Source organism: Dromaius novaehollandiae, chromosome 23, assembly GCF_036370855.1.
Source record: "Dromaius novaehollandiae isolate bDroNov1 chromosome 23, bDroNov1.hap1, whole genome shotgun sequence".
NCBI lineage: Eukaryota > Metazoa > Chordata > Aves > Casuariiformes > Dromaiidae > Dromaius > Dromaius novaehollandiae.
In genome coordinates, this window is record NC_088120.1 from 11,140,896 (window position 1) to 11,153,922 (window position 13,027).

At 50.6% G+C, this 13,027-nt stretch overlaps 1 protein-coding gene across 5 annotated transcripts in view; it reads right to left on the reverse strand.

Annotated features, from left to right (window-relative positions):
* Positions 1-13,027, reverse strand: part of EPHA10 (EPH receptor A10) — a 66,273-nt gene that overhangs the window by 51,656 nt on the left and 1,590 nt on the right. For all 5 annotated transcript variants that reach the window (XR_010392713.1, XR_010392712.1, XR_010392715.1 and 2 more), the window contains exon 3: positions 10,747-11,416. Coding sequence is in view for 1 of the 5 variants with exons in the window: in XM_064525277.1 (XP_064381347.1) it covers positions 10,747-11,416 (670 nt within the window). In the remaining 4 variants the exon portion in view is untranslated. The remainder of the gene's footprint in view (positions 1-10,746; positions 11,417-13,027) is intronic.

The window sequence follows — 13,027 nt, forward strand, 5'->3', positions numbered from 1 at the left end:
GATGGAAAGAGGCAGCTACCATATGGCCCTATGGGTTCCATGGAGGCTGCTGATGGGAGGATGGAGGGGGACATTCAAAATCCATTCAGGAAAAAGCTCTCCAGGTCTCGTAAATCGTTATCTTGCTCAGGTCACAGAGATGCTACAGCTATATTCTGCTGAAAGACAAGACCCAGAAGGAGAAAGTGACACGGCCTGCCCACCTAAGAAAAGCCAAAATACAATTCGGAAAGGAAGGGGAAGTATGAATTCCCTCATCGGTTATTCCTTCGGCAGCACGGCGAGCAGGCATAGCTTCACTGAGGGGAGAGGAAAACGGTAACCTCCTGCTCGCCCCTTCCACCCGACGGGTGGTCCTCGTTCCACATCTCGTCACCGCTGCGCGTCCCCAGCCACGGCCGCCCGGCTCCGGCCCCGACGAGCGCTACCAGATCTGCGCAGCGGCACCGTCCCCGCGAGGGCCGTGCACGGCAGCGCAGGACGCCGGGGCGGCATCAAGGATGGAAGTAAAACCGAGCGTGTCGTGCGACTCGCAGGATCCCAGGAGAAAAAACAGATTTATTATGCATAACTCCAGCATCAGTCAGAAGATAAAATAAACTCCAGAAGCACATACAGGTTTGTTAGCTAATGTATAAAAGATGAAACAAATCAAAAGCCCCAAGCACCGTACATTTGAATCCTCCTTTTTTGTATTTAAATGGAAAAGCAGAGCTGAGGCTGCAGGATGTATATTTGCACTAAATAAAACATAATTTTTTAGTCTAAATTTCTCTAATTTTCAATTGAAATATTTATATTCCAACTCCAGATACCATAGTGGCATGATGCCTTGATGGAAAACACAACACACAGGAAAGCATCCTGCAAATACTGCTTCCACTCGCACCCCGAGCTTTTGCTCAAAAAGAGCCAGCCCTGGCCACGCAAAGCTCTTCTGCATGAGCTGAGAGACACGTCAAGCACTATGCTGTATCAAGGTCTGGATGCCTTTTTACATTAGGAAGCACATAAAAAGATGCGATAGTAGGGTCTTATCAATCATATGCCCTGAATGACTCGGTTCCCAGGGACCAGGAGCCCCGTACCCTGTCTCAGGATGCAGCGAGCACATGCGTCCAACCAAGAAAAACTGGTGCACTGATGGTGCAGCTTCCAGGTAAAGGCAGTGGCAATACTCTGGGAAAGAAGGAGACAAGGGAAGAGAAAGAGGTGCCGAACTCCCTTCCAGCTGAAATTGGTCTCTCTAGCTTTTCCCAAGACTGGGCAACCGAGAAGGATAATCTGCGCCCTTCCTACCCCCCAAAACACATGTTCCCCTTTACAGCTGTGGGTCAAGGCGTGCTGGGTTAAGGTGTAACCCAGTCTAGCCTCCACTTTATACCAGCAGTCTGTGTGTGCTGCTTCTGTTTCTGCCATTAGAGTGGTTTTTTACTGCTATTTGCCATTTTAATGCCCACAGTACTCTCAGCTAGCATCTACTGGGGGAGCTCTCCATTTCTAAGAACACCTTCCAGAAGGAGATAACCTGCTCAGAAAGTCTCCAGCTCAAACCGTCTTCAAAGGCTTGCCTTTGCTCTTCTGTTAGCAGGCAAATTCAAGTGGCCTATTCCTAGAACAGCGCGAAGGGCTCCGAGCCAGCTCGGCCGCTGCACTGCCATCCCAAAGGCAGCTCCCGGGCTGCAGAGGGCAGGACCCCCGCCGGCACCTCGGGGCCTCCAGCCGCAGGAGCAGCATCGCTGACCGCGCGCTCGTGACGGCGGAGAGCTGCTGCTGTGCAAGGCCAACAAACGGCCCTCGGGAGTTACGAGGACACAAGCCTGGCGCACGGTCTACTGTCACGAAGAGAAAGGAGGTGTCAGCAGCTCCCAGGGCCAGGCCATGGCTTTGTGCTTTTTAAATCAGTGTTTGCATATCATCCGGACAAGGAAGCGCTCTCGCCTCTGGCGGGGGCCGATCCAGCCCGGAAGGTACCGTGCAGGAGGGGAGCGCTGCCACTCGCGGCTGCCCCTGGAGCAGGAGAGCCCCCTCGCCCGGCCCCGGCGGGAGCCTTTCCCCTTGCCGGGCCCCTGCCCTCAGCAGGCCGCTCTCCTTGCCCGGCCCTCCCCAGGGCCCGACCGCACCCAGCCCAAGGCCTCGCCACTAGCACCGGCTCCGCGTCCGTGTGCGCGCACGGCAGCGTCGCCAGGCCGTGAAACAGGACCCAGGCCAGGCACGGGCCAAAGAGACCAGAGACGCTGAGCCAGCTCTGCGTCCGCCGGGGCAGCGCAACCTGTACCCGCGTCACGGCACACGGGCAGACAGCGCCTGCGCTCGTACAGGGTCGGGCAGCACTGTAACCAACGCAAATCACCTTATCAGAGCTTTTAGATCCAGCAGAGCGACCGCCTGCTTCGCACTGCCAACCCGCCGCTGCTGCGACCCGGTGCTCAGGGTCCCGAAGCCGCTGGAGCGCCCGACCACCGCCTCCGCCCCAGCTCCTCCCCTGCGCGCAGCCCGCTCCCCGTCTCCGCCTCTATTTGCCTCTGCGGCGGACACAGGGACTGGAAGATTTAATTTCTATTTCCCACAGAAGAGAAGAGACATAAATGTTGCCTTCTGATGCAAGCAAATTAGGTGCTAAATCCACTCTTTCTGGGAAGTCTCCGCAGAGGACTGTAAAGCTGGCAGGTCAGACATCAGAACCATCTCTCCCCACATTCATCTGGTGATGCTCAGTAGCAAAAGGCAAGCAGAAAAACGGGAGGTACAACGGGACACAAATGAAAAGACTGCTTTTTTAAAAGAGCAAACGCTTTCCCTATTTTAGCACTTCCCTTTGGAAATTAAAAATCAAGGACTTTGATCGAAATCTTTTTCACAGAAAAAGCTCCTTCTTAATTTGCTCAAAATGCTGACCAAGTTTACATCTAAGGAATGCCTGGCAGCGACGAAGAAACTGCTCTTATTTCAAAGTATTTAAAGCTGTGTTTTTCCTCAGTAAAACTATTACTCACAATAGGTGGGATGATCTTTTTGAAGGCTTTGCTTATCCATTTGTTCACCTACTATTCAAGAAGCCAAACACAGGAAAGGAAATATTGACTTTCCTGAGGTATCTGTATCAAAGCAGAGTCTACTAAGAGAAATGTTCTCACTGTTCATTGAGGCTAGGACAAGAGGTTATAAGCTTCAATTACTGCATGGGAGATTTACGTTAGACATTAGGAGAACCTTTCAAACAAGGAGGAAAGCAAGATGCTGGAACAGACTGCCCGGGAAGGCAGTAAAATCTCCATCATTGGAGGGCTTTAAGAAGAGGATAAACAAACACCCGTCAGAAGCAATTTCAGGGAGGACTGATCTTGCATCAGGGTAGAGAAAGGCACCGTGCAGCCTCACCAGGCCCTTCCCGCGCTCTCCAGTGATTGCATTTTAGACCGTCTTTACACGCACGAGGGAGCCTCGCTCGACTTAATCACTTTGTCTCACCCTAACACGTCCGTGTTGCAGCAAGCTCCGAGCAGGCTGAACAGCCGGGAGGCTGCGCAAACCGAAGTCCTGTCCCTTGGCTAGAGGGGGAAGGTTGGAGAGCTGTGGTCCCTGAGCAGGGCCCTGGGCACAGGATTTCCCCAGGGCCTGGGAACAGCAGGAGCATCTGAGCAAGACCTAACAGATGACAGAAGAGAAGGAAACAGACTGGTTGAGTTTCTCTTTGCACTGGCACATTTCCATAAGGAATTACGAGATTAGGGGAAACCTGAAAATGGGTTGATGAAACTGCAGTAGTGAAGGGCCACATCAGGATCCAGACTGTGTTGTGACAGATCTCGTCTCATCATTAACAGGAACAATTATAAGCTGTCATAAAACATAATTATACTAGGCACACTGTTAGATTCATCAGGCAATTACAGCCATTAATAATACACCCTAGGCTAATCAGCTGAGCGGACTTGCAACCCAGTTTCCTCCATTTTTCAGCAGGCTACTGATGAACCCAATAATAGATCGAAGCAGCTATTTATTACCCACTGCGCAGCTCTGAGCATGCATTAGATTTGGTATCACTGGTAGCTACCATTAGCAAGGAGCGTTTTCTTATAACGACCAGTGACCTGCGACTTCCACCTCATCTGTAAGTTCTGAGAACAGCAGCAGTGTCAGCCACTTGGCCTTGTAAAGCCCCCAAAATCCCTTCACACGGAACGTGTCAGAGATGAACACAGTACGGACTGCAGAAGGTCCACTCGGCCAAGCAGAGACTCCCACAGAAACACAGCCCACATCTGCAGGCTTCCAGCGACTGCCTCACGTGCGAAACCCCTCTCCAGAGCTCGCCTTAGAGGCCCCTGGGAATGCTCCACTACAAGATTTGCCTCCAGCCCTCAGAAAGTCTATTTTCCATGTAAGCAAGCAGGCAGAGCAGTTGAAAAGCTATTTGTGCAAGAGAATAATGTCCACATGAAAGCTTGGTCAGGAATACACTACATAGTGGGAAGAAATGTGAAGTCTGCTCAGACGAATCTGGTAACTCTTCCTGGTTTATGACAAACACACAGAAATAGGGGTGGGAACAGAAGAGATATCTGCAACAGCAACTCCATTCCCCTCTCTATCCTGGAAGTCCTTTTTTCCAAGAGAGCCCAGAAGGCCAGCATGCTTTATGAGCAAAGGTGGAAAAGAACAAATGTGAGGGCCACTATTTTCTCTAGTTTTCTTCTTAAGTGAGATACACTAAATTTTCCTTGTGGCCTGTCCATGACATGTTGAATCTCACAAACTGCTCAAAAATTCATTCAGTGATGCAGAAAAGGTAAGAACTTACTCCATCCCCATTTGCAAACTGCCACTGTGGACATGGGCAGCTCTCTTCATGTCTAGAGACTATCATGAACAGCAAGCTGCTGATGTGACTTCTTGTGTGAGGATCTCCTTCCCTGAAAAGCAGCAAAACTCAGTGCTTAGTGCAAGAAAAGAAAAATGCATGCCCATATTTCTCTGAACTGTCATCTGGACCATAAAATTGAACCACCGCAAGCCAAGGACAGACCTGAGCACTCGCATGCAATGGAAGGAACACCCCTAAAGTCAGACCCTGTTCAGTGAGAAAGTGCACGGCTGGCACAGTAGCTCAATGAGTAAGTTAAATACAGGAAGGAAACTGGGGACTCTCCTGCTCAGTTTAGTAGCTCCCTGTCATAAGCCCTTGGCAGGTGCTCAGAGCCCAGGGTAGGCAAGAGTGCATTTTTAAAGCAGCAAATCTCTTCTGGAAGTATAACACGTCCATCCCTGGGAAGGTCCGAGCACCACTCTTGGCCCCGCAAAGCGTGTTTTCAGTACACTGATGCATTTCAGAGACCGCCCTGTGAGGGGAACCCCTCCGTCCGGGCTCACGCTCACACAACGGATATCTCCCCGCAAAGACGCTGCACAACCTCTGCTGTCAGGCGTGACTTAGAAAACACAAAAAAACAGATAGACACACACCATCGCACACCTTCACTTCAATGGTGTGAGTGCAAAGAGAGTCAATTAGAGCTTGACCCGCTTCCTCGTTATGTTAATGTTAGGTCCATTTCCATACTCATGTCAGAGTGCATCTGGTTTTCACATCATTAATAAACACTGGTTCTCTTTGCCACAGCCGCGCGCTCTCACGTTCGGCTTGGTCTTCGTGTCAGGGATCTCATTCCAGTTATTGCCACCTGCAACGTTTGTTCAAGCATTTGATTTAATGCAAGTGCTCGTCAGCATCTCTTAACCAGGCGACCTCCGGCTCCCGTGCTGGGAGATGCCGACCCCGCGCCGCAGCCAGGCAGCGGGCGAAGGCAGAAGCAAGGCTGGGCTCTCCCCAGCCAGGCGGCTCTCGGCTCCGTTTTCCACGTGTTAAAGGGAAGAACGCTAGGAAAGGGGACAAGGAGGGAAGACGCTAACGGATGAGCTAACTGCCTGCTTCACCTGGTCTGTTTACGCTGCACCTTCTCCCAGGCAGCTCCGTCTGACGCTGGCAGTGCCGCCCTGCCCGCAGCGGGAGGGAGGCCCGTGGTCCGGGCCGCCTGCGCCCGCCCGCTCGGCACCGAGGCAGGGAGGCACCGGGAGCTGCGCCCGACTGCTCGGCACGACCGGCCACCCGAGGTGTCCGATCTAACCCGCTCCACCGACACGAAATCCACTTTAAAGCAAATTTTAAATATCCTGACGAAGCACTAGAAACTGTACTTCCTTCCTAAAATTGGTTTCGGCAATATCCCTGCGTAGGCAGGGGATACAGCCCACTAATTAGATCACGGTCCGCTAGAAGAGCGGCGCTGCCAAGCAGCCGCTGACCCCTGCCCGGTGAGCGCGGATCGCTCCAGCCCTGGCACAGCCCGGCAGAGCCGTAATGCCGAGCCAGCTCCCACCGCTGCTGTCAAAACCACAGGGAAATAAATTGAAAAGGAAACTTAGCTACAGCACAAATTTACGTTTCTGTCAAACAAAAGGGGCTGACAGCTATTTTTGGAAATGGTCTCCATCATATTAATTCAACGTCTGGTTGAAGTTGTCTCATTTGCAACAGATCTGGCTGGTAAATATTAACCTTGGGCTTTGTTGAAATTCTCCTTGCAGATATTACAAGGGATTGGATGGAGAAGACGAAGCAGAAAGAGACAACTTTACAGCAAATGTCAGGTAGATCCTCCACATTAGGGTTTCATTTACACAGGAGCTATTGCAATACACTGCAGAGCAAAGGGCATGACGGGGCCACAGCTCATGTCTTGTAAAACTAAGGAAAAAGGACATCAGTGCTGAGAAACCTACTGAAAATAAAATAGGGACGGACAGATGATCATCCACAGTGCTACAGGACCTTTCACTTGCCCACTCCGCATCTGCTGAAATAGGTTTTAAGATCACAGTAAGCGCAAACCAGCATCTGGCTACAGATAAACATTAGACAAGAAAAGCAGTATAAACATATTTACAGTGACAGACCCTCTTCTCTTGTTTGCAGAAGGATGTTAAACAGACGCTAAAGCTGTTCAGTTCCACCCGGGAGATGGCTGCATTTCAATGACTGGTGAAATGATTCATCAGAAACGTGCAAACCCAAGAACGCCTGTCAGGTACTCTGGGATTTCTTCAGAGAAATAATGCTATAGAGCAAGATAGACAGTAAAAAGGCTTGGCTTTATTGGAGCAGTAATTAGCAATGCCGTAAATCCTATTAGTCTTTTTTACATCTCTCCTAATTTCAGTGTGAGGGCACAAATGTTCTCGCAGTAGCAGGATGATCTCAGTGCTTAAATCACTACTGCAAGGAAGCTAGCTTTGTGATTTAATTCCAACATGGATTCACAAGTTCAGGAAGAAATAATGCTTTTTTTTTTTTTTTTTTTTTTTAAACAGAGAAGACTTGCATATCCTCTGCTTTGTGATTAAGCTCTGCTTCCTCCACAATAGCTCAAAATCAAGCACAACCCTGTCTGCTGACCTCCCCATCTCAAACACTGATCCCTATCTCCTTCATTATGCCAAGGACTCCAGCAGCAGTGCTTATTTATAAAAGCATCCAACAACAACACAGTTTTGATCAGTTAGGCATGGATTCAGACTGGCCAACGGCCTCAGATGCTCTCTTTATCTGGTTAACGTGACCTTCAGCAAGGGGCAGCAGCTTATCCTTGCAGAGGGGAGCATCAGCAGGCAAGTCTGGGGGGTAATTTCCCGGCCACACTGAGCTCCCGGAGTGCAGCCCCAGCCCAGCGCTTCCCGTGTCCCAGCGCACGGCCAAACTCCAGCGAGCTCCCTCGACACGCAGCCGCCCACCCAGGCAGCTGGCGAGGCAAATCTGCTATTCATTTCAGACATCAGCACATCCCTTGCTGCAAGTGCAGCCAAAAAGGTGTCAAGGAGAAGCTCAGAGGGTAAGAAAGGGGGCAAGGAGCTACAAAGCAGAGCCTGAGCTACAGCCTGGAGGAGGCTGGGCTGCCCCAGCGTGCCTGATGAATGGTTTGCTCCCTGGGCTTATCCCGCTCTCGCCAAAAGCCGTCCTTGAGCACAAACTGCAAGAAAGGCAGGAGCAAACAGGTGCCTCCCGCTGCCAGTACAAAGGGTCACCTCGCAGAGAGCGCGAAGAAACCCGTTAAGATCTGGGTGATCCAGCTGTCACCATCTCAAGGAAAGGCCCTGCTCAGAGGCACGGAGCGATCCGACGGCACCACGGCAGGCGGCGACAACCGGAGACCAACACGGCTCCGGAGCGATCCATCCTCCGCAGTCCCGGCCAGGGCCGGGGAGGAGCCGGAGCAGCGCGGCCGGGGAAGGCTCGCGGAGGCTGGCTCCGGGGGAGCAGCCAGGAGCCGGTGAGGCTCCGCCAGAGCGGCAGGGCTGCACGGGCCGAGCCCTTCGCCGGGCTCTGGGAGCAGCGGGGCAGGCTGCGACGGCTCGGCCGCGGGGCAGAGACCCTCCCGCCTCGGGAGCCACCAGCGCTCGGGGCGAAGCCGCGGGTTGCGGCACGGCAGCATCGCAGCTCCCGCTGCCACGGGCGCCAGCATCTCTCGCTCTGATGGCCACGACACTTGCAGCCAGGGACTACGGCCAAAGCTCCACGGACAAGGAGCACCGAGCAGACTTTCACACTCGGCTGAGCTTTCCCAAGCACCACAGCACTAGAGTCAGATTTACTGTGCCATCCTCAAAAACCTACCATATGCATTTGCCTCCAAATCAAGGGCTTCCGTCCTTGTTAAACTTTTGGCAGCCTTGCATGCTTTCATCACAAATCTTTTAAAGTTATTCACTTAGTGCTATGCTAATGTGAGCCTTTAAAAAATTTTTTTTCAACTCTTAAACTATTTTCTGATATTTGACCAGACATCAGACACTGCTCCACAGAGAGCGACTAAATGACCTGCTTTCTGTAAGAGGGGGGGAAGGAAAAAAAAGTTAATTATGTCCATTAAATTACTTCAAATATTTTTCCTTAGAGAATATGAATTATTTAAACTCAACACAGAGAAACCCGAAACATTAGCACAAGCCTTCTGGGACTCACTATGTAAATTCCCACTCCAAACAGATGGGGAAAGCATGGCGAGCTGCCATGCAACCACTGAAGCAATGAACAATACCGAGATTTCAATTCGATAGTTTTAATAAGGTCTTCTTACGAGGGCACTAAGTGAATAACCGCTACCCACAGCACGTTAAAGGTCTTCCAGATCTGTAGAGGAAGGTGGTGCAGTTAGTACAGTTTAAATGTGTAAAGCCTCAAGTAGCTCCTTAAAAACACACCTGCTTCCTCAGGAAAAGCTCACTGTTGTGATGTGCAAATGCATCTTAAAGGACTGTAGCTGGTTGGGACTCATTTAGCTAATTTCCTCTCAATAGATTTCCTAACAAGGCAAACTTCTGCGGCCTTGCAGAGCACAGCTGTGGTTTCAGGAGAGGGCGTTGGGTGGTGCCCGCAGAGCAGCCGCTGCCCCAGGTGACGGCCAGCTCACCGGCTCCAGCCTCCACACTGCAAATACCCAGCATGGAGAGTGAACACAGACCAACCCCGCAAAGACAAGATCGGTTTTGCTGAGCCCCTAGGCCCTCTTTATCCAAGATATAGAAAGGATTTTCCCCCCCCCACACACACAAACTATTTACAACAGTACAGTTAAAGCTGCTGCAGTCACATTAGCCTATTTGCAGAAGTCCAAGATATTATTCGGACCACAGGTAGCAAAAAGTGTTTTCAGGCATGACTTATTTCATGAAGGAAAAAACAAAATAAATCTTCTCCTCAAACACACTGCAGCTGGAGATCTGAAGTCTCCTCGCCCTAGAGCAGCTTTCCTACCAGGGCAGTAACACAGACACCTTCTTCCACACACACCACTAGGTCATTAATGCAACACCTGCCAAGTGTATTTCACCATGGTTAAATAATTAACAACTAATTATATCTTCCCGAGAAAAAAAGTCATTTGGTGCTCACGGTAGGAAGTAACGACTGCTCCTGGGGTACAGACACGCACGCAGGTACAGGAGCTTTCCTCAGCACTGCGCGGAGAGCAGTCTCTGCTCATTCAGAGAAAAGCTGCTAGGTCATTCGGACATCTAACTCCACACAGAGGCATTTAAGATCGTGCTGAGCTGGGATTAGATATTGACCAAAGTCTGAAGGGGAGAGGGTGCCTGGGGAGGTGGCATTAACCTAGCGCGTACTGCCTCGCTTCAAAGGCTTACAAACGCTGACTGTAAGGAGCGAGCTAGCCCCGTCTCCCACGCTCTCGCTGCTCTCACACTTGGCTCGTGCCTTCGTCGGAAAGCAAGAATGAAACAATCACAGAACCAGATTAATTAAAGTGATATCAGTTCAGGTAGAGGTTATATCCATTTTTACAGCTGTCATTAAATGTAACCTTGCAAGCTGTAAAGTCACTGAATTATTAAATTGTGTCTAAAGTATGACAACAGGGATATTAGTGTTCTAGAGTATCTTCATAGTTATAGATAAAGCTGTGGGAAATGCCCGATGGTGTTCTGAGCTTTGGCACGTCTCCTAGTCAACACTGCTACAGAATGACGAAACTGGTAATGCAGCCCACTTACCACCCTTCAAATTACGTTTTGGCTGTTAGCTCAGGAAACTGCAACGAACAGAATCATACGGCTGACAAAAGGCAATTCCGCTTGTCCGAACCAGCAGCAGGGAGGCAGAAGCAGCCTAGTAATAACACAAACTGACACAGACAAAAATTGCAACAGCACATTAATGGCCACTTTTACCTTTGCATGCCCCGTCCTTCTCTTCAAAGCCAGGACTGCACGTGCATTTCCCTATTGGGACCAGCCACTCTCCCTCCGCGCTGCAGTGCATCCGAGGAGGATTATCCAAGTCCACTTCAGAGTGATTGACACAAGTGCCCTTAACTTCCACCAAAGTCGCAAAGGCCGTTTCGGCCACGGTGTCTGGAAAGACGGCCAGGTTCTGCACTGTGGCGAGGCACATCTTGTAATAGACCCGCACGGAAACCAGAGCCACGCAGGCGCCCACATCCTGGAAGCCCAGGTGGAAGCCTTTCTTGCTCAGGTGTCCGATCTCCCTCAGCTCTGTGTTCAGCTTCATCTTACGCTCGCCCAAGTCCCCCTGTGTGAAGCTCTCATCAGCAGCAATGGTGTCAATTTTCCTGTGCTTACTTTCATGGACGCTATGGCCCAGGTCAGAGTCAGACTCAACGTAGTACAGATTGAAAGTCTCCTTGCAGGTGCCCATCACACCAGGGATGCTGTTGCAGTCCCTCAGGGTGAATTTCAGCTCAATGAAGATTCTTTGGCCATCACGCCTGGCGATCCAGCCCGTCTGCAGCCAGTTGTTCTGGTTTGACTCCATGACATTGCAGACTTGGTACGTACGTATCGGCTTGTAATTCTCATCCACTCCACTGATTTCTTCCCACTGTGAAAAGAACACAAAGGACTGTAACATCTCAAGAGCTGCCATTTAGCAAGAACCAGCCTTCCAAGCAGGAACCCACAGAACTCAGCTATAAATACCATCACTAAAAGCCTCTCCACCTACAGGTCATTATATCACAGACACTAGAAGCCCTTAATCCACCAAAGCCACAAATCGTAATAACACAGCTGTGCTCAGTACCATCTAACAGCTAAGCTCTTTGCAGAGCTGAATACAGGAAGATACAACCAGAAAGAAGGAACTGACATCAGACCTTCTAAAACAAGGTCTAATGCTAAGCCAGAGACATTGTCTGCTGACGAGCCAGTCCGTTATACCCCACGTGTGCCACGGATCTTCCTTCCCAGGGAAGGAGCATTTGCACAGCACTACGACACAGCGGAGCTCATACTGCCAGATAGGTCTGGGCCACTCAGAGAAGTAAGAGATGGCTGAGGACACGCAAGGCCAGGTACACCATCAACAAGGACAGATATTTTAGCGAAGAGCAGCAGCAGCACCTTCTTCTCTATCAGAGGTTTTGGCTGGAACAGGACAAATACTCTGACTGTAAGTGGAGTAGTATTTCCCCCAAATTACCAGCAGAGATGCTGATTAGCGAAATGATGATTCAAACCTCACAGCCTTAAAGAGAACCTGGAAATTTCCCAAAGCAATTCTTGCAGGGGTAAATTTATGCAAAATTGCCAAACACACCCAAAAGAGAGTTTGTCCTGCAGACTCTAACAGCTGGGAAATGCAGATGACTCCAGGATATATCATTTCCCTTCCCTCTAAATGCTTTGTTTCCTTTCTGGAAAATAAACCCAAAGCAGCAAAGAATACAGCTCCAATTTTCCAGATTACTCTTGGGGGGGGGGGGGGGGGGGGGGAAGAAGACTATATAGAGACTGATCACAGCCACACAAGGACCAGATCAAACAATCCTACGTGAGGTAGCGGGAGGATACTCTTATTCCAAGCTCCTGACAACCCCATCCTAGTCGTAGGGCTCTTCAGAGAGCCCAACAAATCCCCAAATAGTTAAAGCTGGTATGCAAACTACAAAATAAAGCCTTAATTGACTGGTGTTTATTTGCTTATCATGAGTAAAATTCATTTTGAGGCGGTGTGCCACATTTGTCGTGCTGCTAACAATCGGCACTTCACCTCCCCGCTCTGCTCCCCCGGGTGCCTGGCTCTGATTAACACAACTGCTTGTGCCACGGCAGCAGTAGCGCGTCAGGCTGTCAGCCCACATCTGAATCAAGGCGATGCATCGCCGCTTCCTAGCCCCCTCCACCACTTCAGTGCAAGCGAGATTTTCATTTGTGCAACTTTTAATACTGCTGAGCAATGAAAGGCAGACGCTCTTTAGACCAGCGACGCACATGAGACTGCGGCTCTCCCAACACCCAGCCCACCGGACGCTCCCCGAAGTCCCAAGAACCTCGACCCCCCCCCCACACCTCCGCAGCTACGGACCTCCTGAAGACCTCGCTGCACGCGCAGCCAGCCTGGGGGCACTGCACGGTTCACGGCATTTTCTGTCTGTTCCACCACAAACCGTGGTGACAAAGGGTAAGGGAGAGATTGGAGACCCAGGGCAGG